Source organism: Lemur catta, chromosome 10, assembly GCF_020740605.2.
Source record: "Lemur catta isolate mLemCat1 chromosome 10, mLemCat1.pri, whole genome shotgun sequence".
Lineage (NCBI taxonomy): Eukaryota > Metazoa > Chordata > Mammalia > Primates > Lemuridae > Lemur > Lemur catta.
Genome location: NC_059137.1, coordinates 12,774,999 through 12,799,298, shown reverse-complemented (window position 1 = coordinate 12,799,298; position 24,300 = coordinate 12,774,999). Strand labels below are relative to the sequence as shown.

Here is a 24,300-nt window from a genome sequence, read left to right as displayed (position 1 = left end):
GGCAGTGGTTTAGTGTTTCAGAGATGCCTATCCGGTTGTCCAGCTCATAGAACACCTGAGAGGTAGAAATTCCCATCCTTCCACACTGGTATGGATCCCCTATCCCAAAACAAGAAGAGAACTTGCCAGAACATATTCAATCTTCCAGAGCCCGAGATACCTTACACCAGAAAAGATGCCATTCTCCTTCTATGATTGTTTCCGCACTTTTTAAGACCAGCACCTTAACTGCTGATTCAGACAGGATTTAGTCCTATTCCTCTCCCTGGGTGGCCTCATCCAGGCCCACCGATCCCACTGCTATCTATACTCTGATGCACACTCGCCTTGCACACCTCCAGCCACACTTCTGCCAAGCTCAAGGACACCCTGTGACTCTCTGTCCAGATGACCCATAAGCACCTGAATCCATGCACATGCTCCTTGCCTCCTCCAACTCCGAGGCCTGCATTTCTTTCTCAAGTCCCTTTCCTGGCTACAGTTTCTCAGGTCTCACAGTCACCCTGGACAGCTCCCATCTCCTCACTCCTCAAACCACACACATCCTTGCACAGTTGAGTGGATCACGCTTCCTGACCAATCGTGGCAAAAACTAGTTTCACATCTACTGCCCTTATAAGACTGTGAACTTCTCAAATATAACCATATTGATTGATTTCTCTTATCTCCTGTGCCTAACACAATGCCTAGCACAGTGCTTGTGACCATAACTCATAGTGAGAAATACATTTTCCATCACAACCAAATGACAAGCACATACACATTTACACAAAACAAAAATTCCACTAAACAATGCTTACCCTTGCTTCACGCCATGCCTGTGATATTCTATTCTATGTCAATTTCTTTAAAAGCTGGTTTTGACCCATTAAGCTAGTTTGTGAACACGTTAATGGATAGTGACTAGCAGTTTGAAAAACATTGGCTAGCACATCATCAGTTTTGATAAACATTTGTTGTATACTTGCTTAATTAATGCATTCACGGCCCCACGAGGTTTTTGTTTATTATCATTCTCATTTTATAGATGAGTTAACTGAACCTCAGAGAGAATTTTCTTGCTCTGACTCAAGATCCTGTGGCTTTCCACAATACTCTGTGGCCTGTAACACCCTTTCCAGCCCCAATATTCATCTGCTACCATTGGCCGATTGCTGTCAGAATCATTGTGTTGCTCAACGCATTTTGTTCAAAATATCCAGATCTCAGTTTCTATGCAGAGTCTATTGTTAAAGGTCTAACATACTAAAATTCCTTCTCCCAAATCAGGACTATTCTCAATGGGACTGTTGCCTACGCTGCCTCTGCCACCTCCTGCTTAGTGATGGACTCACTGCACGCGAAGCAACGCTTCTTTTCTTACTTTGGATTAAACCAGTCCCACAGCTGAAGCTCTTCTTCGTCGTCTTCCTTTCTGTGTTCCTTTTCTCTTCTTTTTTCTTTGTCTATGTCTTCCTCTTCTTGATTACTGGGGGTCCTAAGTACAAAGGGAAAGCAGGCTGGGTAAGACAGGGAGGGTGATCTCTGGTGGTGGGACAGTTGGCAAATATCTCAGGAAAATGTGCTCTGAGGCAGAAAATGCATGCACAAAATTACTGACTGGAGAAGGGCTCCAGACACTAGATGTCTGTTCATAAAGGCATACTTTTGATAAAAAGGTGCAGTATTCGCCTTTCTTATCACCCTCCCAAGTCAGCAGGGTTAGCCATTTAATGACCCAATAGCCCTCAGGTTATTTCGGGGGTGGGGGGATGGGGAAACTTGATAATTGTTTTCTTAAGAACACTTTAGTTTATGATTGTCTCTCTTGCAATCTAAACTTCAGCCCAAGCCTCAGCCCCAAGTTAACTAGACAAAACCAAAACAAAACTGAAATGTCCTAGTCCCACCCACAAAACAGATCCCTGTATGATTTCAACGAGGTGAGTGACTGAGAAGGCCATGGACGTGAAACCATTTTGTGAGGACTCTCTGCAAGCATTGGGTGGGCGGGCAAACACAGACTGCCATCCGATTACCCATCGTTAAACCAGCTCGGAAACCACCAACCCTTCTGAGTGCTGCTGTCACCAACTTCAGGGTTTCTAAGAAATGAAAAAGATGACAAACACTTTTAGAAAATGAGGCAGTCCTCAAACTCTTTTTTATGGTAGAGATCATTTAAAACAAAAACAAAAACAAAATTTAAAACCACCAATTCATAAAACAGACAGAAATGAAGCACTGTAGCTGAATGAGAGAGGACAGAACTGAAGCTCCCTTGGCCTCCCCCTCCCTTGGGCAGCTGCCTGCCCTCAGCTCACCCTGGAAGCCCAGGCAGGGAGAGTCGGGGAAAAGGGGTAGGTGGCGGGGTGGCTGGGGTTAATATTAATACATAAACCTGAGTCCTGGACCTGCCACTTATTAGTTGTGTGACTGCGATAGGACATTTTCCCTCTCTGAATTTTGACTTTCTCCTCTGAAAAAATGTAGTTAATAATAATAAACCTACCATGAAAGTAATTTTGAAGACTGAGTGAATTAGTATACATAAAAGAGCTTTGTGAGTTGGAAATGGCCATAACAAGTTATAGTCTTAATGAAAAACCAATGCACATTCCCAAGAATCATCTCTTTTGCTAAACTAGCAGAATTCAGGTTGCTACAAAGGTCAGCCTGAGAAAAATTCAAGTTGCCCACAGGTTTGCAGCAACAGCCTCAGGAAATCTGAGGGTCACTGGACAAGAAGTTCAGGAAACTAATTAGAAGCCACTTCAGCCACCCACTTGAGAAAGTTTCTTCTCTCTCAGTGTGAGAGTCTGTTCAAGTTGGGGGCCTTCTAGAGGAGTGGGAAAGAAAGGGAAGCCAGGGGACACGGTGCCCCCCAGCTGGACAAATAAGGTGTTGAGGTAATTTGTGAACAGGCAGAATGGTATTAAGAAACCTGTTTCAAAGCCCATCTACTCTTAGAAGCATTTGAGATAGTTCACCATACATAGGTACAATAAGCAGAACAACACGAGAATAAAAAATCCGAAGTGAACAGAAATATTGATTTAGTCACCCAGGCACGTATTTTCACACGATCTGGGCCATCCCAAATGAAGGTTTTACTTTATTTTCATTTTACAGCTGAGATATTGGCTGAGTGGGTTTGAGCAAGTTGCCAAGGTCCCATGGCATGCAAGCATAAAAGCCAGGATTTAACACCAGGGGACAGATTATATCGGAAACAAAGGCTGGGCAAGTACAAGCAGTTAAATACAATACTTTGCTTTGAGCTTTCTGGCAACCAAGCCAAGAATAGGAAGATAAAGGTTTACATGGCTCTCATTTTCTTTTCACAAAATAATAATTAAAAAAGATAAACACTAGTTTATCAAGGGACTCCGACTTTTTTCCTGATTCTTATTCTCAGAGCAATTTCTTGCATAGGTCTTTGGACAACATATACGGGGCAGAATAATGGACAGTATCTTCCCAGATTCTTTTCATCAGCAAGACAGGAATGCTCCCCAAATGACACTACTTAAGGAGACCCTTGATGAGGGCAAAATACAAGTCATGGCTCTATACAGACAAGACTGGGGGCCGGAGGGATACAGCCCAGATCCCCCGGGATCCACCCACTTCCCTCCAACTTGGACCTGAGCACCATCACTGGCTGCCGTGTGAACAGGCTGTAGCGGGTGCAAGAGTGGATGTGGGAGCCAGCCACTAGCATGCAAAGCACTTACTTTGAGTGATATATCCACAAGAAAGAGCCTTCTGGGCTAAAAGCAAATGAAAAATAAAAAGATATCATGTTACTTTTAATTCTGAGAAAGGCTGTTTTTTTAACCATTATCATTGAGCCCTCGGCTGTGCTGAGAGCCTGGATTTTAGCTACTTCCAGGTTTCCACTTTCCTTTGAGTCATAACCAATGATAGCAGGACACTGGGAATTTCCACTTGCAGTAACTTCAGGATATCAAGGAGATGGGAGTCCCTGGAGGATCTCAAATTGTGCTTTTTTTTTAAAAAAAAAGAAGACAGCTCTCCATTGCCCAGGGGTGGCATCACTGAGGGAGAGGCTCCATAGATGGGTCCTCTTTTACCACCTACTCAGGTGTCTGGTGATGAAGAAGGCCCTGGAGGGTGGAAACACCATGGTCCAGCCATCCCTTACCCAGGATTTATCTTCCCCCAGAAAATAAAGCCTCGGTTGCAGAGCCTAATGCCATGTCCAGCTCAGAGCCTTCTACAGAGCAGAAGGCATTTCTTTAACTAACGAAGGCAGTGAGACTGTCTTAAAGCACCTACAAGAGCTGCAACCCAGCACTCAGAACCCCGCCTGGCACTCAGGGCATGAATTTGTAGATCCAGGTTTACCAACTTGTCATATCTCTTTAACCACCCCTCCTCCTTACCCACCTACCCCGCTCTCCTAGAATCCTTCACCATTGCAGTGGTCCTGGCAATATCCACACTGCAGTGGCATTTTAACATGTACTCATCCTTCAAGGCACAGCTCAAATGTCACCTCTTCTGTGCCCTCCTTGATACGATTCTAGCACAGTGCTGGCATAGCCAGGTGCCCAATAAATATTTGTGAATGAATGCAAAAAATGGATTCTCCTCCAACCCAAACACAGTCTTTTTGCTTCCTTGAATTCTCCCAGCCCTCTTCTCTGCCTCTGACATCCTTCATCTACTTTGTATCACTGGTTATTCATACACACATCTTATGCCCCACCTAGATCATAACACCTTGAGGGGAAGAGTTCTATTTGGCTCACATTGTATCCCTCACAGCACTCAGATCAAGGAGGAGTCCAGGCCGATGATTCAGAAGATCTGAATTCTAATGGAACACAGACATAAATTCACCATTAAGTTACTTCAGCTATTGGGTCTCCGTTTTGTCACTTTAAAATGGTAGCCACTGACTAAAGGAAAGGTTGTGCGGTGGGTGAGTCAAGAGAATGAGCTGCCGTCAGATAGCCAGGCACCTAAATCTTCCTGAAAATATGACCTTTAGCATTAATATTTAACATTTCTGAGACTTGGTGTTCTCATCTAGAAACGTGGGATAATACCCACTTTGCAGAGCTCTCATAAGAATTGGAGGTAATGCATAGCATGGGTCCTGGCACACACAGACACTTAATAACTAGCAGCTGCCATTGTTGTCATCACCATTTCACTATAACCTTTAAGGTTTCCTCTAGCTCTAACAGCCTAAGATTTCTTTTTTTACCCAGCCTCAAATCAAATGCTGTCCTGGATGACATTCTTTCAGGGTGCTTTACTGACAACAGTTCTATTTACTAATTATTAATAGTTAATGTGTTTGATTTAGTTATCTTTAAATCCTTTTTAGCTCAGTGCTGCCTGTCTAAGGTTTGTATCCTCAGCTCACCTCAAACCATCATATGGTTAATTTGTAATGCGACAAAAGATATCTCCTCCCTGTGAAGCCTCTTGCACATGATCAAGTGGATTCTGCACATCAGAGAATAATGTGGCAGAGTCCAGGTGCCAGAGTATGGCCGTGAAGAGCAGCTAGAACCTGCTCCGGCCACTGTGCAGAGAAAATATGCCCAGCACTGAAAAATAACCCTCTTTCTTTTTTTTTTTTTTTTTTTTTTTGAGACAGAGTCTGGCTCTGTTGCCCAGGCTAGAGTGAGTGCCGTGGCGTCAGCCTAGCTCACAGCAACCTCAAACTCCTGGGCTTAAGCGATCCTACTGCCTCAGCCTCCCCAGTAGCTGGGACTACAGGCATGTGCCACCATGCCCGGCTAATTTTTTCTATACATATATTTTAGTTGGCCAGATAATTTCTTTCTATTTTTAGTAGAGACGGGGTCTCGCTCTTGCTCAGGCTGGTCTCGAACTCCTGACCTCGAGCGATCCACCCGCCTCAGCCTCCCAGAGTGCTAGGATTACAGGCGTGAGCCACCGTGCCCGGCCAACCCTCTTTCTGAGAAGCCAGTGCCAACATGCACATCTGAGCCTTTGGCTCTCATATTTTAATTTTGTGAACCGCCCAAATTATGGAATTATAACTCTGGCTACAATTCAAAATGCCAAAGTTATCCACTGAGTGTTCAGACTCAGAGCTTGAAGGTTGTCCAAAAGAGCATTCGGACACTAGGCAGGAACCGCAAAGGGCACTTGTTCTTCCTTCCGTTGGACTTTTCCAACTGCTAGAGCTCTTCCTTCTGTTTGCCAAAATTCCCTGTCCTCTTTTGTCCTCTGGAGCAAATGACGATGGTGACGGTGATGATGATGACTCTTGTGGAGTGAATGTTTGTACGGCCCCAAAATTCATATGTTTAAGCCCTGCCCCCAGTGTGATGGTATTTGGGGGGCGGGGGCCTTTGGGAGGTAATTAGGTTTAGATGAGCTCATGGGGGTGGGCTGCTCATAATGGAATTAGTGTCCCCTAAGAGAGGAAGAGACAGCAGCTCACTCTCTCTCCATCATGTGTGGATACAGGGAGGAGGTGGCCATCTGCCAGCCAGGGAGAGCCCTCGCTGGGGAACTGAATTGGCTGGCACCTTGATCTTGGACTCCCTAGCCTCTGGAACTGTGAGAAATAAATTCCTGTTGTTTAAGCCACCTAGTTTGTGGTATTTTGTTATAGCAGCCTGAGCTGATTAAGATGACAATGATAATGACGACATGGTAGTTAACATTTAGTGAGTGCTTATTGAGTCCATTGCCCCAAGTGCTTTACACACAAGAACTTATTTAATCCTCTCAACAACCCTATGAGGCAGGCACTCTTATTATCCCCAGTTTTAAAGAGAGGGAAACTAAAGAACAGTGACTGGGTAACTTGCCCAAGGTCACAGAGGAGGTAAGTGGCAGCCCAGCTCTAGCGCCTGGCCAGGGTACTTCCCCAGCCTGCAAATGCCTAAGGAAGCCCCAGGGTCCCTGCACCCAACTGAGTCATCTCTTCTTTGGACTAAATATCATCAGTTTCCTTAATTCAAAAGACCTAGTTTCCAGACTCTTTTAACTTGGTCACAGTCTAGCTTGTCATGTTTTTCTTAAAATGAGTGCTCAGAATGAAACAAGAGAACATTCCAGAAGTGGTTAGATTTGGCTCCAGTGTTCTGGAGATTCCTCTGTTTTTGATGGACCTAAATGTGCAGTTCCTTCTTCGGTAGCCAAGACAGTCCTGCTGGCTCACCAAATTTTAGAGTTTTAAGAATTGAGAGAGAAATTCAAATGTTACTCCCGAACATCATCCTGAACTTGGGGGCCACTGAAACACTTCACCATGAAAATATTAATGGTGCTGGGACAGCTCCGTACAATTCAGTTGTACAGCAGACTTTTTGAACCTGAAAGCTGAGCTTTTCCAGCGTCTTGAGTCAAAGGCATCATATATTTCTGTAGCTGCTTGTGGAGACTTCTGTCAGAAGCCTCTCCAGCTGGAATCTCCAAGGCGTAGTAGTTTCAAAAAGCACAGAGGCAGCTCATATATTTGGGATGAATCCACAGATGAATTTGAAAACTCAGAAATCTTTAATTCATTTTGCTTTCCAGAGTTAAAAAAAAAAAAAAATAACACCCAGAAGTTTTAGCCAGGCACAAATGAATCACCAGCAACTCAGTGTGTATTTTATAGCAAAAGTCAACAACTTGAATTGCTCCTTTAAACTCTGCAAATATTTTAGGATTGCAAAATTTAGGGTGGATTTTTCATGAAATTCCTATCTGAAATTTCTTAAGATAATTTCTGTATCTTATCATACAAATTATTAAAAATTACATTTGGGGCTTAATTTGACCTCACTCTGTCTGAATCTAGCCTACCAGTACAAAAACCAAGATATTAGGAACATGGCAGGAAGGAAGATAATTAGCCAAAAGTTATTTGGGAGATCTAATGATTTTAAAGATAGTCTAGGGCTCAGGGACTAGGAAGGGTGGAATCCCTTATTTATAGTTTGAGTTAATCCTAATTTTAACTCAGCCTGGTGACTTGGCTGATACCAGCAGAACAGGGTCAAAGCAATACTTTCATCAACATCGTTTCATCATGTTTCATAATTACCTGTTGATATATTCCCAAAACACAACCATCACAGTTGAGACAACCAGCATTGACAGAATTACTTTTCCTTTGACATTCATTATTTTCTCCTAGGAAAAAAGAGGGAAAAGTAGACTAAATAAATGAAATGCAGAGAAAAATATGGTCTTAAAGAAATACTTCTACCCACATTCTCTCTAAAAGGATGCATTTAGGAATATTTAACTAGAGCTGAGGAATGTGTTCTACCTTAAATTGCACAGGCCTACGGTGGCAAATCAGACCAATTCAGTTAGCAGAGGAGGCTGCCTGAGAAGGAGGCTGAGGCCACACTGGGGCTCAGAGGCAAAGTATCCAGATACACCACGGATATCAGAGAGTGAGGGAGTAACTGTAAATGGTCCCAGGGACTCCAGTTGCCACATGAGTCAGATGGCTCCACCTTTTGGCACGGGGCTGTGGGGAGCCACTCTGTTCCCTGGCTCAATGTCCTTGGTGTGCTAACTACACACCCCTGCCCAGGGGGAAGATGACCCTGGGTTTACAATCTAGGCCTCTCCCCATTCCCAGCTCTACCCAGTTTAGCCTCACAGCACTCACAAGCAAGCAAACAATTAGCGCACAGCCAGTGCACAGATATTCCCTGATCGCTGCATGAAACTGGGACTGAAAGGGAAGGGGCGCTGGATGGAGAGTAACAGGCTGGGAAGTGCTTTCATGAGGGTGGTCAGAGAAGCCTCTCTGTACAGGTAAGATTAAAGTCAAGTCCCAAGGCATGAAGACAGGCTGGAAAAGGATGAAAAGCGCCAGGAGAAGGGATGAGAATATTGCAGGAACAGCATTTCTAACAGGATGACAAGAGAAAATGCTCATATTTAAAAAACAAGAAAACCTGAACAAGAAAAAACAAGTTCTCTCACCTCCGAGTGGCTGGATCGCAGGAGGGTGGTGGTGGACAACAGGGTAGTGGGCAGGAAAGACAGAACCACAAAAGGCACAGAAGGGATGAGGAGGAGACACAAGAGCCTCAGAGGCTGGGGAATAACCAGACCCAGTTTCATTCAGAGACACCTGTCTGCGTGCTGGGGTGTGGGGGCAGATAAGAGTTCAACAGCAGAGTGTGGAGGCCAGTCAGCAGAATACTCTGATGGCCAGAAAGAGTGGGTGGCCAGTTGTACGTGTTGTGTGTGTGTATTTTATATACATATATATATGTATATATTTTTTTGAGACAGGGTCTTGCATCATTGCCCATGGTACAGTGTAGTGGCATCGTCATAGCTCACTGCAACCTCAAACTCCTGGGCTCAGGTGATCCTCCTGCCTTAGCCTCCCAAGTAGCTGGGACTACAGGTGCATGCCACCACACCCAGCCTGTATATGTATATTTTTGTATTGGGCTATATATTATGATGTTTTGACATCTTTAAAAACTTTTCTGGCTGGGGAGAGACTACCCCTCCTGGGGCTAGGTAGTTCTTAGAGATAGCAAGGGCTCAGCTAGTAGTAAGCCTTTGATACACAAACAAACCAATCCAGAGCCTACCTCCTCTGTCTGGCCCATGCACCCCAGGAGGCAATATGACTGGGCCTCAATCATCCCATCAGGACCAGGTACCAGACAACTAACAACCACCCTATAGCTTAAAGCCTGCCTGCTGAAATTATTCAAACTAGCCAATCCTAAACAATTTGCCCTGCCCTGCCTTTCCCGTGGAAGTCCCAGTAAGGGCTCTGGCCTCAAGCTTCCCTTTGCTGCTATCTCCTGACCACCCTGGTATTTTTCCCACGAGGCCGAGTGGTGCGCTGTGCCTCCTGTCTTTAGGGCCTGTGAGAATAACACATTGTTTTTCCTGAGCCTCTCCTGTGTCTCCTCTAGTGGTCATACCTGACTGGCCATCACATAAAAGAACAGAGATGGAGAGCGGTAGATCGAATCAAAATATACTTTGGAAAGAGAATTGATAGGATTTGGTTGGTAATTTAGACATCAGGGACAAGGGAGAGGGAAGAAGAAAGTTTTCTGCCTAAGCAGGTGGACAACTGTAGCATTTCCTGAGATGGGTCAGGTGGGATAGAGGAGAAGCAGGCGCAGGGGGTAAGAATCATGAGTTCCCACTTGGAATTTGTTAATTTTGAGGTGTCTGTAAATTCCTAAGTGGAGATGACTAGTAGGCAAGTGGATGTTTAAGTCTGGCATTGAACAGAGAGATGTGGGCGGGACAGGCCATAGGGGGAGTTGTCTACATAGGGAAGGTATTTAATGTGAAGAAATGGATGAGGTTCCTAGGGAAAGAATGTAGAGAGAGAAAAAGGAAATAAGGTGGCCTTGGGCTTAAGCCTGCAAATGCCAACATGAAGAGGTAGGATAGAGGAGGAGAGGGAGAGGCCCGGGAAGTAGGAGGAAAACCACGAGTGGGGACATCTGGAAGCTAACAGGAGACGATGGCCAGCCATGCATCAAATGTCATTGCTTTTGTAAAGCTACATCCCACCCCCACCCAACCACCAGCTGAGTCCCCTTCTCGCCTCACGCTCCTCTATCACTCCTTTCACATTGCCACACATGTCGATTTTGGAGATGGCTCACACGGTAACATCCCATATGGCTCTGTCTCCTGTACCGGTTAGTCTGTGAGCTTCCCGAAGGAAGGAGGTATGTCTTCTTATTCAACCCTCAATCCTCAGTGCCTCACATAGAGTAGACAAGGCCCTCAATAAATGTTTGGTGAATGAATGAAATAAAATGAGATTGACACTGAAATTTGTCCTTTCTGGGGACAGATGATTTTCCAATTCTTTTCAAAGAGATTTCTTAGATGATTCCAGTCTCAGATCTCATGTGCTATATCACCTTTATTATTAAATTCAGTTAAAGAAGAGAAAGAACAGGATTTTCAGCCATGACACTCTTTCTCCTTGCTTAGAAAGTGAGCTTGTTTAGAAACAGAAAAGCCAGGGCTGAACTCAATGTCATAACCCAACCTCCAGCTTTCCATACAACTATGATGGGGGGTACAGCAGAGACCCCTAAGAAGACAGACCTGTTGGGACACAGGTAAGCCTCAGTCTCAGGCTTCTTCCCTCTAAACCGAGTGAGCTGGTACATACAGCCCACGGTCCACGGCAAAGTCCAAAAATGTAGATGGCTGCAGGCAACTCAGCCCCACTGCTGAAAAAAGTCACAAGAAGTCTGCATAAATGGCACTAGCACTGAGTGCTTGAAAAAGTCCAGGCTTTGGGTGCCAAGAGATCTCAGTTTGAGGCTGTGGCCACCTCTCTGTATTGATGTCATCACTCCCAGAGAAGCGTGGATAGTGGTGAGCCACGGGCTTTGGAGTGAGGTAGGAGATTCCAGTCTCAACTTTGACACACAAATCTGGGTAACCCTAGGCAGTGGCTCTCATCCATAACTCCGAAGAGCTCTGAAAAACAAACTTTTTTTTTTTTTTTTTTTACAGACAGGATCTTGGTCTGTCGCCCAGACTAGAGTGCAGTGGCACAATCATAGCTCACTGTAACCATGAACTCCTGGGCTCAAGCAATCCTCCCGCCTCAACCTCCCCAGTAGCTCAGACTACAGGTCTGTACCACTATGCCCGGCTAATTGTTTTTATTTTTTGTAAAGACAGGGTCTCACTATGTTGCCCAGGCTGGTCTTGAACTCCTGGCTTCAAATGATCCTCCCACCTTGGCCTCCCAAAGTGCTGGGATTACAGGCATGAGCCACCATGCCTGGCCTCCAAACACCTTTTTGTTAACAATTGGCATCATGGCCCTAACTGACATGAGGCCATTTGTATTTATAATCTTTATCCCACTGAGTGAGACTATTTCTTTGCATAAATACTTATGTATTTTATTATGGGGTGCTGCTACACTGGGGATGCTGTGTAATGTATAATATATAATCCACATCCAAAAAATTCTAACCCAGGGTTTCAGATAAGGATTGTGGACCTCTACTGGATCACATTAAATTGATTACCTCATCTTTAAAAATAGTGATGATTACAAGAGACGATGTCCATGAAATACTTAGCGTTGTGTCTGGCATAGTATAATTGCTCAAAAAAAAAAAAATACTGCTAGTTCTTATAACTGGTATCCATAAAACGGGCTGTTGGGAGGATAGCACGGTGCCTGGTACTTAGCAGGTGCTCAAAACAGATTCGAAGGAAAGGAAGGAGGGATTTGGAATATAAGAACATGTTATACAATGAAGTGCAAATACATGCAAATGAGGGACTCTAGGGTTTACCCATCTGTTCTGTGCCACAGCCTGATTAAGAGCTCCTCAGAAGTGGGATGTGACTTTGATTTGCTCTGATCAAGCTCCAGGCGCTGCTACAACCCCCTGCGTATGCTGAGGAGACAGCAGTGCCGGCTGGCTGGCTGGCTGGTGGCCCAAGCTTTACCGGCCCCACCTGCTGAGGAGGAAATGCAAATTGTAGAAGCGAAAACTCTTATGGCACTTAAGTCAGGGAGAACCCCAGATCAGATACACTTCCTAATCCCCTCCGACAATATGCAGGTGTTTGATTTTTCTTTTTAATTTCAGAAATTAGTGTCAGAGACAACTCTTAAAGCCCATTTCTTTCTGGACTTTGTAGATGGCTTGAATCTGCTTGTATTTTTGCTATAGTCACTCTTGTTTCAGACTGAAAATTGGAAGCTGTCCGAATGATCCAATTTTGCATCCTTTAGCAAAGCACTAGAAATGGGTGGAGATGTCCTTCCTGGAATCTGGAATCCAAGTCTCCAGGGAAGGAAGGGTTGGCAGAGTGGCCAAGGGATCTTTTAAAACATTTTTATTTTTCTCTGTGGACAAAAAAATGAGGCATTTGGCAGCCAATGTGATCTAAAAGTCCTTCTCTTATGTGTTTGTCTCAGAATTTTCAAAACTCTGAAATTCGGAAGATGGGTGGTTGACAGTCACCCCAGCCAGTAAGAAATGTGGGTTTGTTTCTAAATTCCCCCTTCAAGGAGTAGAGCCCAGAATGAGGACCTGCCAAGTATGAACACCCTGTCTCAAGTGGGAAAGTGGAACCCTGACATCCCCTGGGCCCCACCCCTCAGAGGACTGGGTGAACTCAGCCAGCCTCAGTTCCACAGCCTGTGATGGTTCGGAGACCTCCTCCATCTCTCAGACCCTCTGCCTTAAGGCTCTTGTAAGTTCTCCCTGAACCCATCCTACAGCCCCACATGGGCTGCTCCCAGGCCACTCCCAGAACTCAGTTAACAAGCACTCAGCCCCTGCACCGTTGTGCACATGAAACCACTCACACCTGGCACTCCTGGAACATGTGTAGATTGCATTGGAAACACAGAGGCATTTTGAAAGGCAAGGTTATGCTGTAAAGCCTGTCCTTTCTCCACCTGCCTCACTCCACCCTCCCCCTCCCCCTTCTCTGCTTCTATTTCCCTGGAGTGTCAGACATATTTTTCCATGTGGCCCATAAATTATTTCTTCCCTACCTACCCCCAACCCATCTCACGCAAAACAACTCACACATCCTCAGAGAATCTCATGGTTCCACCCCAGCTGGTCAAAGTCAAGGTATTCCTTCCAAACAGAATTCCTCTCCAAAAGGAATTCTAGTGGACCCTGTTTTCTCCATCTCACACCAGGGGAAAAGGTGAACCTCTCAGCTGAATAGCCGTGTACTCAGAGGCTGATAATGGAAAAGCCATTATCAGGCAAGAGGAAAGCAGTGGCAGAGGAAACCAAACCTCGCTGCTGGCTAAAGAGGTCTCTCTGCCTGAGATCCCCCTACCATGCCCCTAGAACCCAATCCCCTCCTCCCTGAGGACCTCTCCACCTACACTCGAGCATTAATCACTTTTGGGCTATTGAGATGGGTCCAGACTGGCACAGGTCCTGGCACCCAGCAGGTGCACCCAGAGTGTTTTGGGGTGAACAAATGAGTAAGGAGTGTCCTGAGGAGCCCTAATCATGCTCTGCCATAGATTCATCCACAAATACGGAACTTGGCTACTGCACACCAGATGGTTTTTGGAACCGGAGATACTTCAGTGAATAAGACCACCATAGAGCTTCCACTCCAATGGGAGTCAAGAGACTCAACAGGATATATAACATCAGGTAGGGACAAGTGTTGCAAAGAGAAACAAAGAAGGTAAGGGGACAGAGAAAGGTGTAGGAACTAACTGGGTGTTAATGACCTTGGACAAGACTCCAGTCTATAGTCCTCGATACCCTTGATTATAAACAAGAGTGTCGAGATCCAGCATTCCAGGTAAAAAAAATAGGCTAGTGCTAAGGCCTCTTAAATCAGCAGAGTCATAGATGTATACCTTGGGCAAGTTAACTCTCTGAGCCTCCATTTGCACATACCAAACGGAGATTCAAACACCCTCCTCACAGGGTTCTTGAAAGGACAAAAGTAGACCATGTCTATGAAGCACATTGTGCCCGACAGTCAGTAAATGCTCCACAAATGGCAGCTGTGGTGATCATGGTTTTTAATGGGAGAGACTCAGAAACACACAGTTCAGAGCTTGGTCCTGAAAGCAGAGCTGAGTTCACGTGAGAGAGGAATCTCCATCCTCTATGGCAGCACCTCGCAGAACAGTCAGGGGCGAGCCCACACCCCCACTGCACGTTGTGATAAAGTCAGCTCCGCTCTGCTCTGCCCTCTGGAAAAGGCGTGGCCGTGCAGCCCTGACCAGCCAAGCTCCTTTTTGCCCCTGAGGGCGGCGCTAACGCTGGGCAGGGAACGGGGCAGACAGAGGCCTGGCCTTATAGCAGCCCCGGGGTCAGCCCCAACGTTCTAAACTAGGCTCACCGATTTCTCCAGCCTCAGTCTCTGTATCCAGAACACGGATCCTCTGGCCCTAACTTTCTCCAACAGGCTTTCCTGACTGACCCAGGACGTGGATGAGAAATCTACCACAGGGCTGGAAACCACATTTTTCATGAGGGCGGTTGACTTAGGCACACGGAGCTCATCCTGCTGCAGCTCCCCACGTGGCTTCCTTGATGTGATGATCAAACGATAGGATTTACTGACCAATGTGTAGTGAGTGCAGAGGCTGCCTTGCCAGAGCTGATGAAGCTTAGGTGTCAGGGTCTCCTCTTGCACAGCCCCCTTGCAAGACTGGGCCTGATTTCCCTTGGGGGGGGGGGGCAGACTGTTGCCCCTGCCTGGAAAAATCCCTCGCTAGCCCTGGCGCCTGTCCTGGGACTGCGGGCTGTGCTGGGGACGGACCCCTCGCCTGCACACCCACCTAGGGCCCAGCAACGACCCCAGGTAGACCTTGCTCCCTGCTCAGGGGTCACTAGGATCCAGCTCTCGCAACCACCTGGTGCCCCCACCCTCCACCCCCATCCAGCACCCAGGCCCGGCTGCCCCACTGTGCCTGGCAAGGATCACAGGGCTGAGTTCTCCGGTGATCTGGCTGGAGCCACCTGAGTGAGAGACTGTCAGACTTACAGATGTGGCTTCACCAAAACAGGCTGTGAAGCTGAAAGAAACTCCTCTAAACTCTCAATAATAAAAAGCAACCACCGATTAACCATGCTAGAGACAAAACTGATTTATCTTTCTTTTGTCTCTGTTTAAAATGATACTGAAAAACTGGTGTCAGATAAGGTGACAGTCAAAAAGTATGACAGGTGCAGCAGGCAGCTGAGTGATACTAATCATTTTTGTATTATTTTTACGTCATTTTACTATGCCGTTTTTTGGATTTTGTCATATTTGGAGTATTTTTCAGTCTTTGTTACTTGTTGTGGTATCTCCTCTCATATTCTAAGGATTCACTTCCATATCTAATATTGTATTTGTAACTTTGCATTCTTTTTCTTACAGAGGGCCGCCCAGATTGAATCAGCTTCAGGCCCTGCAATGCTTGGATCCTCCCGGACTGAGCCAGGCCGGGCCCTGGCCTACACGCTTTTTCAGCAGTCTCTCAGTTAAGCCTCACCACAACCCTGTGAAGTTACTGTATTATAATCCCCATTTTACAGATATGAAAACAGAGGCTCAGAAAGGTTAAGTAACTTGCCCACTGTCACACAGCATAAAGTGGTAGAGCTAGGATTCAGATCCAGGGAGTCCACCTCTAGTACCCTCTCCTTTAACCACTCTGTTGCTTTAAGAAACAGGAAGGCTCATGCGCAGGCTAACCACCATGGGGCTAGGTTTTCCTTGGATCAGCTGGTGAGCACCGGCTCAATTCTTTCCAGGTGCCTCCTGTGTGCCCGGCGTGGAGTGTCCTCAGCTCACTCACAGTCAGCGTGGTGGCCTTAGCTTGGCTCTTTAGCTGAGAAGACTGAGCTTTAGCAAAGGGAAGTAGCTTGCCTGAGATCACTGGGCGCACCCAGAAGTGGTGGTGCCAGATTTTAAACGCAGACCCTCTGCCTCCCTGGCCCAGGCCTTGGCGCTGGGACGGTGCTGGCAGCAAGGAGGGCGAGGGCCTTCTCCTGAAAGCCCGCCAGACTGGGGGCATCCCAGGGAAATGCTCCCCGCGGGAGGAAACGTGGTATGATTCACGGGGGGAGAAGCGCATGGACGGCTGTCTGCAGTTATGTTTCTCATTACACAGGTCAGAGTAAACAGACGCAGGAAAATAAGAGACAGGTCTCAGACTAAATAGACGGCAGCCTGTCTCTCCAGCCATCACAAACGGAACGGCCCGTTCTCTGAGGTACGTCTCGTAGTGCCTTTGCTCCAATCCCCTTTCCGGAAATCTAAAGCCCAGATCCAGCCAGCTTTTCCTTGCCGCCTGGCTCACAAATCACTGTGCGAGAGTTTTCCCAAGGGAACCAAAGTAAGATAAAGGGTAGATGCTGCCCTGTCCGGGGAGGGCTCTGCATCCGCCCACAGCTTCACCCCAGGCACCAAGACTCAGCCCCTGCCCCTGCATCGTCACCTTAAATCCTTCAGAGAAAACTCCAGGCCACAGCTGCGGCCCTCTGAGGTCCTGGAATGGGAGCGAAATAAAGCAGAACTTACAGCGGAGTCCCTGAGCCAGCATCCTGGCAGCTCCTGCTTCCAGATCCACTGCTGGGGAGGGGAGGACTTTGTCCTCCTCCAGAACTACTGAGGGGACCAGCAAGAGGTTAAGGGGACTGTGAGGATCCTCCCCCGGGGCAGGGGCAGGGACTGACACAGCAGCCTGCTGAGGCTGAGTTTCCCCAGTGACCCCGACAGGGCCGAAGCAAATCATCTCAGCAGTTCACATACCTCATCGTCTGCTTCGTTCACCCCAGAGTAAAAGGCAAAACAACAAAGTTCTGTTGAGCTCCCTTGTGCAGGAGGCAGAGCTCAGAGGAAGGGCAGGTGCTGTGTTCCAACTCCTGTCAGAAGAATAAACAGCTGTTTCAGGAAGAGAGGGGGGAGACCCCGCAGCAGCCAGGGGCTTTGTTCCTCGCAGGCCCCGGGAAATGGGCTGTTTATCAGGTCTGTTGACTCAGAGCTACACGCCAAGGCAGAAATGTTCCTCCCCGGGCCCGTGAACAGCCAGCCTCCTCGCCAAGCGAAACCACAGTCCAAACTGGGCCTGGTGATGGAGGAGGAAAGGCCACCACCCACCCTTGAGAGGGACACACAGTCTGCCCAAGTCACCCACTGCTGGGCAAAAATGGGAACCGTTCTAGACCCAAACAACCTCAAGTGACTGCTCCTAGGAACAGCCAATGGGGAATCACACACACACACACACACACACAGACGAGCACGGTGCGTAAAGGGCTCTCGAGAGTCCTCGAGACTTGTGGAAATTCTACTTAAATGTTCCTCAAAGTTAAGCCCTTCTTCTGTCTACATCCTTTAGGCTTCGGAAGTTGCTCTGTTTGGTTTGAACATTGTATTTTTATAGAATGTTATGAGATCTCCCGCATTGCAAACCACAATGCAAGAACTTTAAAAGGTCAGTGAGGCTCAACCCTGCTCTTTGGCTGAATAATGCTTAACCCTTCCCACACCCATCTCCTCCTCCAAAAATAGAATCTTCCAGCTGGAAAGGACCTTAGGTCAGTGGATTTTCAAACATCAAAACACCTAAAACTTTTTCAAAAGGCAAATGAAGTCATTCTCAGAACCCCCACGACGAACCACATAAAACAGAGCACACACACTGCTTTGGCCGGAGCTGGGGAACAATGCTCCAAGTCCCCTCCTCACCCTCCCAAGAGACTGAGACCCCTCCAGAGAGTAGTCTGGAAACCTTAGGCTAAGGAGAGGGGACCAACCCTGGATAGGAAGGAATCAAGGCCTGGCCCCTGGATCAATGCCTAATCCAGCCTCTTCCTCCTGTTCCCCAGAAGGAGACATTACAGCTTCCTCCTCTGGAGGGCATGAGTTAGTTGGCCACAACATTTAGGGTCTGGAAGTTCTTCCTAACACTTTTCTTTTTTTTTTTTCTGACACAGAGTCTCGCTCTGTTGCCTGGGCTAGAGTGAGTGCCACGGCATCAGCCTAGCTCACAGCAACCTCAAACTCCTGGGCTTAAGCGATCCTCCTGCCTCAGCCTCCCGAGTAGCTGGGACTACAGGCATGCGCCACCATGCCCAGCTAATTTTTTCTATATTTTAGTTGGCCAGATAATTTCTTTCTATTTTTAGTAGAGACGGGGTCTCACTCTTGCTCAGGCTGGTCCTGAACTCCTGACCTTGAGCCATCCACCCGCCTCGGCCTCCCAGAGTGCTAGGATTACAGGCGTGAGCCACTGCGCCCAGTCAGCCAACACCTTTCTTAAATCCTTCCTGCTGGTACCTACTCAAGCTGAACAAACGCATACCTTATGACCCTGTCATTCTGCTCCTAGTTCTACACCCCAAAGAAAGCGTGTGTTCACCAAGAGATGTGCACTAGCACGTTCATAGCACACCCCTAGCTGGTCATTCTCCCAAGGCCCAACACCGGAACAGGGGGGTTGTCGCGTAGTCCCACAGAGGGATTCTATCTACAGCAATGAGAACGAAGGAGCTGCAGCTGCTCGTGTCCACAAGGACGGATCTCACCCGCGTAGCACTGAGCAAAAGAAAACGTGGCGCCATCAGATTGGTTTCACTGATCATCACCTAAGAGCACATTCAGGAATAACATTAATCGGGTGTTGGGCAGATGTCGGGGGGAGGGGATGGGTGTATACATACAGAATGAGTGCGATGCGCACTGTCTGGGGGATGGACACACTTGAAGCTCTGACGGAGGGGGTGGGGAGCAAGGGCAATATACGTAACCTAAACTTTTGTACCCCCACAATATGCTGAAATGACAAAAAAAAAAGAAAAAAAAAGAAAACTTGGCATAAAAGGATACACCCTGGATGATCTCATTTATTAGTTTAAAAACAAGCAAAACTAACTTGTGGTGGTGGAAGTCGGGATGGTGGCTTCCCTGGGATGGGGCTACAGCGAAGGGGCCCAGGACATGGGGGGCTGGTCATGTTGTTTCTCGAGCAGGGTAGTGGTTACACAAGGGTGTCCACTTTTTGAAAATGCATCACAAATGTGCCTCTTCCATATGTATGCTGAGGACAAAAAGGAACAGAAACCTTCCTGCTGGGAGCTGTGCTCCCTCTGTCCTCCCCCACCAGGGCCACAGGACCACGACAGACCCTGCCTTTTGCTTCACGTGGGCTCCCTCCCCAGTCCTAGGCACCACAAGGCACCTCAGGAGGGGCTCAGGGATGATCTTTTGCATTAAACCATCCAGAAATCTGGGCCTATGGTCAATGGGGAAGGGAAAGAAAACAGAGTTCGAAGCCTGAAGAGCTGGGCTGAGATAAACCGGTCCTCTCGAGGAGCAAGCACTGACCACGGGCCTCCCACTGTACAGTTTACAAAGCAGCCCCTCTCCTTTACCTCAGTGGAGCCTCACAATCACCCACGGGGCGGCTGGGAAGGGCCCTGCACCATTTGCACAGATGAAATAGAGAGGCTCCGAGAGTCTCAGTGACTCGTTCAAGGTCACTTTCTCTGGCGGGTCCTCTGCTGCTCTCCCTAGCTAGGTGCCTCCAGGGAACACACTGGAGATAGACAGGAGAACAAGGCTCCAGGCTGGTTTGCCACAGCCTGGCAGAGTGTGTGCACACCTGGAAGGCAGACAATTCAACATCTAGAGAAGTCAAGCATGGCCTTCCTACTTCCCTGACACATGTTCACCCTCTAACTCTCAACACAAAGCGGCACACATTTGTGGTCATTCCTTAATTGACAGGCAGAGAACCGTTGCAGACGAGCCTCAGGCTTCTGAGTCTTGCTGATCAAAGCCGTCCAGAGGCCGCCCAGGTAAGAACTTGGCATGGTGCCCAGCCCGAAGTTGACGAATCTCATCATTCCAGCCCTACCAGCGCACGGATCTGTCAGCCAGCAGCCAGCATTCAGTACTTGACCTTCTGATTCAGAGACTTAGAGGGCCTCGGTGTTGTGACAGAGGTGGCTGCAGCCCAAGTGTAGGGAGCCCTAGTTTCATAGCCCAGATCACTTCCTGCTGGGAGACATAAAGGTTAAGATCCCCACCCTGAGCTGGGCACAGTGGCCTGTAGTCCCAGCTACTCAGGAGGCCGAGGCAGGAAGATTTCTTGAGCCCAAGAGTTCAAATCCAAACCTGGGAAATATAGTGAGACCCATTTCTAAAAAAACAAACAAGAAAACCCACAAAAGTTCCTCACCCTGCTTACTTCTGTGCAGGTGTGAGGATTAAGTGTTCTTGGCAAAGAACACTACAGACACGAAGTTTGCAGATTGTCATTATTTGTTTAATCCTAAACATGTTTCGGGCAGTCACAAAAGACATGCCTGCCAATGCTTGCAAGTAAGAGAGCAGTTTGGTTGGCTTCATGCTCTGTGTAACGGAGCTAATCATAAACCCCACCTCTCAGGGTGGCCGAGGGGCTGCAGAGCATGGTGGTTATGAGCGTAGACTCTGGGGCCCAGCTGCCTGGGTATGAGTCCTGGCTCTGCCCCTTATGCTGTGCAATTCTGGGCAATTGACTGAACTTCTCTGTGCCTCCGTTTCTACATCTGTACAATGGGAATAATAGCACTCGATGATAGCTGGCACATGGTAAGTGCTGTATACACGATATGCATTACTGTAAGAATTAAAGGAGTACTCCCTGAAAAGGACTCTCAGCATAGTGTCTGAAGTTGCTCAATAATTGTTTGCCTCTGATGTTCAATTAACCCAATGTTGGCATTCACTCAATTGCACATTTGTGTATCAAATACACATTTTGACCGTATCAGTCCTGGAGGAGTGGGAAGGGAGGAAGACGGGGAGGTTTCTAGCATGACGCTTCCACAACCGCTAAGAATTGCCACAGACCCGTGAGTATCAGCTGAAATGATCTTGGTGAAGACTCATCTGATAAGTGACTGCAGTCAGAAGAATTTGTACCTGTAAGTCTGCCCCCTTGATAGGGCTAGAAAAATGGCGTCCCTGTGACTCTTCCCAAGCAACACATAGCAAAGCATCTCTAGAGCTGCCTGCATCCCATCCAACTCCAGGACAGACCACCCCAGAGCTATGCTAGACAACTGCCTCTGCAGCAGCAAGACCCCCCCCCCACCAAGCCCTCTCCCTCACACAAGGACGTCCCTCTCTCATACAAGGACATCCAGACTCTTCTAGACAAGGAAGCAGCTCTGTAGGTTAGACTCTTTCTAGACCAGGATGAAGCTGGCTTTGTTGATACCTCAGGAGGTATAAGGAGCTCCCACCAAGGCACAAGGCCCCAGCTACACTTGGGTTGAGGATTTTCCAACCAAGGAACATCTGCTGTCTTCCTCCCTCCTCCCACTTCCTCAGGCTGATGACCCCAGATGGAGGTGAGAAAGATGCACCTGGATTCTCTGATGACAATCTAATCTAGAGGTCCCCTCACCCCTCCCCTGGGCAGAGAGAGTCTGGAGATGCCATGTAGGCCAGCCCCCTGCCTCAGAGCAGAGCTGCGTCTTACTGGTGAGAAGCGTAGCTCCCTCAAGGTCACACTCACGCCCTGTTTAGAGCCTGCTGCTGTCTACAAAGCCCCATTTGACTTTCATACCACCCTAGAAGGTAAGTAGGGCAGAGATTATCATCTCAAATTACAGGGAAGACACTGAAGATCAGGTAAGAATCTCATAGAGTTGTATGGTTTGAGTCAGCAACCTGGGAATGGAAGACAAGTGTGGGGTCTCCCCATGACTCCATCTCGTCCCAACCTCTTCTAACCCTGGTGGTGGTGAAGCCAGACCAAGCTGGGATGTGAATGGGCGTGGTGGACAAGGCGGGGACTGCGAACGTCACTGGGACACAAACACTATCCCAGCAGGGACCTGTCTGGCTGTCTCGTCCACTGCTGGGTTTTCCCAGTACCTAGAACAGTACCTGACACCTGTTAGATGCTCAATAGATATTTGCTGAATGAATGTTGAGGACAAGGTTACAGGACCTGACACCTGTTAGATGCTCAACAGATATTTGCTGAATGAATGTTGAGGACAAGGTTACAGGGGCGAGGCAGGCAGCAGAAGTGTGTGAATTTGACCAGGTATAAGGCAAGGAGGAATGATGGGGTCTGTAGTAAACTGGGGAACTTCTGCCAAAATCAGGACTTTTTAGAGCTTTAAATTATTTGTTAAGATATAGTTCTGAAAATTAATGAGTTAAATGACCAACTTTATATATTAGAAGAACAGAATAAACCTAAAGGACAGAGGAACATGTCATTGCAATTTTAGACAAATTCTCAGACAGAAAGAATACACCTGGCTCATTTTCGGAGGCCAGGATATCTACACAAGCACAGCATGAGCAAAGAAATTTATAGGCCATTTTCATTTATGAATATGTGTAAAATCAGATTTTAAAAGAAAACAACTGTGCCCAAACATCACTTCTCTGATTATAGAATGTGGTATGTTGGCCACAGGGGACTTCTCCCTTAGGGGAAATAGGTTTGTCTGGAAGCTGAAGCACCATGATTGCACCCTCCTCTGCTACTGCCGGCCTGTGGCATGTAGGCATGTCCCCTCCCCTTCTCTGGGTCTCCGTTTTCTCCATCAGTGAAGTGTGAGGTCCCTTCTGGCTCCACTGCCCTGCCTGGGCCTGGGCCTGGGCCTGAGCCTGCGATACAGCTGTCAATCAGGCTTCTGTAGAAATCTGACTAGGGGAATCTTGGAAGGCTTCATGGAGGAGGTGACATGCCTGGACCTTTACAGATGGGCTTTCCTAACCCTTGTCCTTCCCGTCTGTACAGGCTGTCATCTCTCTTTCCCTTCTTGTCACACACTTCCTGAAGATAAACTGGAAAATTACCCTGCAAGGGGTGAGGCAAACCCACCCTTCAGGATTTATAAACAGTCTTCCGCTCAGGCCTGGCCCCCAGGTGTTCCTTTGGGGTCACCTTATGAACTTAGCAGCTTTGGATTTCCGTGGGGTGCAGAATGCCCCAGACCAGCCAGCTCACTCAGAAGCCCCACTGAGCCCTCCCAGGGGAAGCCCCGGGCCCACCAGTGAGAAAGGAGGAAACACCAATTCTAGCACCAAAAGAGAGGCAGCCAGCCAAGCCAAGAGAGGGAAACCCGACTTCCTGGGCCACGGGACTCGGGGTCTGGTGGGGACCACGGAGAACCCTACCCCGACCCTGGGTCCCAGCAGAGGCCAGGGTGAGGACCCAGCCACTGTGACTATAACCGCAGACTGACAGTCCTGCTGGGCCCCTCCCACCGGCTTAGCAGGAAGCGTTTCTTTTCCTGGCCGAAGAGCCTGCAACCAGGGCTGGTTTGCAGTGAAGAAACTTTTTTTAAATGTTAAATCAATACTAATAACACAATTAGAAAAATAAAGTCAAAAAAAGTGCTTTACAAAACCACTGACACAGTTCCCCGGGCCAGATGGCTTCAGGCAAGTGCTCTTCTCTGTCTGAGCCTCACGGCTCCCGCCCCACACTAATGAAGTTGAAGCAGAATATTCCCAGGATCCCCAAGATGCCTCATGTTCTTTGTTTTGCGGGTGGCGAGGACTTGGTGGGGACCCACAAGGTGGCTATGAAGAGCCTATTCTCACTTGCTCTGCAAACCTGGCTGATGAATGCAATGCGCAGCCTTCAAGGTTCAAAAGCCACCTCTGCAGAGATCCCGTCCCCAGCTGCAACTACTTTGCCCCCTGAACTCCCACGGGATGCCGTGCACACACCAGTGCGCCCTCGGTGGAAGTTCTCAAGGGCAGCAGCAGTGCCCTTGGTGGGCCTCACGCTGGGCCGGCACAGAGCAGGTGCTGAGGAATGGCAGACGGGTGGACGGAAGGGCCGATGGACAGTGGATTGGTTTCCTA

The 24,300-nt window shown here is 47.8% G+C and overlaps 1 protein-coding gene across 13 annotated transcripts in view; it reads right to left on the bottom strand.

Annotated features, from left to right (window-relative positions):
• GGTA1 (glycoprotein alpha-galactosyltransferase 1 (inactive)) overlaps window positions 1-24,300 on the bottom strand; it is a 62,354-nt gene that overhangs the window by 11,958 nt on the left and 26,096 nt on the right. For 6 of the 13 annotated variants that reach the window (XM_045563521.1, XM_045563522.1, XM_045563519.1 and 3 more), the window contains exons 2-5: window positions 8,030-8,118; window positions 3,717-3,752; window positions 2,019-2,084; window positions 1,364-1,477 (exon numbers count right to left, since the gene is read on the bottom strand). In XM_045563521.1, the coding sequence (XP_045419477.1) occupies window positions 1,364-1,477; window positions 2,019-2,084; window positions 3,717-3,752; window positions 8,030-8,109 (296 nt within the window). In that variant the 5' untranslated portion in view covers window positions 8,110-8,118. Of the gene's footprint in view, window positions 1-1,363; window positions 1,478-2,018; window positions 2,085-3,716; window positions 3,753-4,757; window positions 4,823-8,029; window positions 8,119-17,220; window positions 17,533-24,300 lie in introns of those variants that run through there. The other 7 variants (XM_045563510.1, XM_045563511.1, XM_045563512.1 and 4 more) reach the window with 3 other exon arrangements.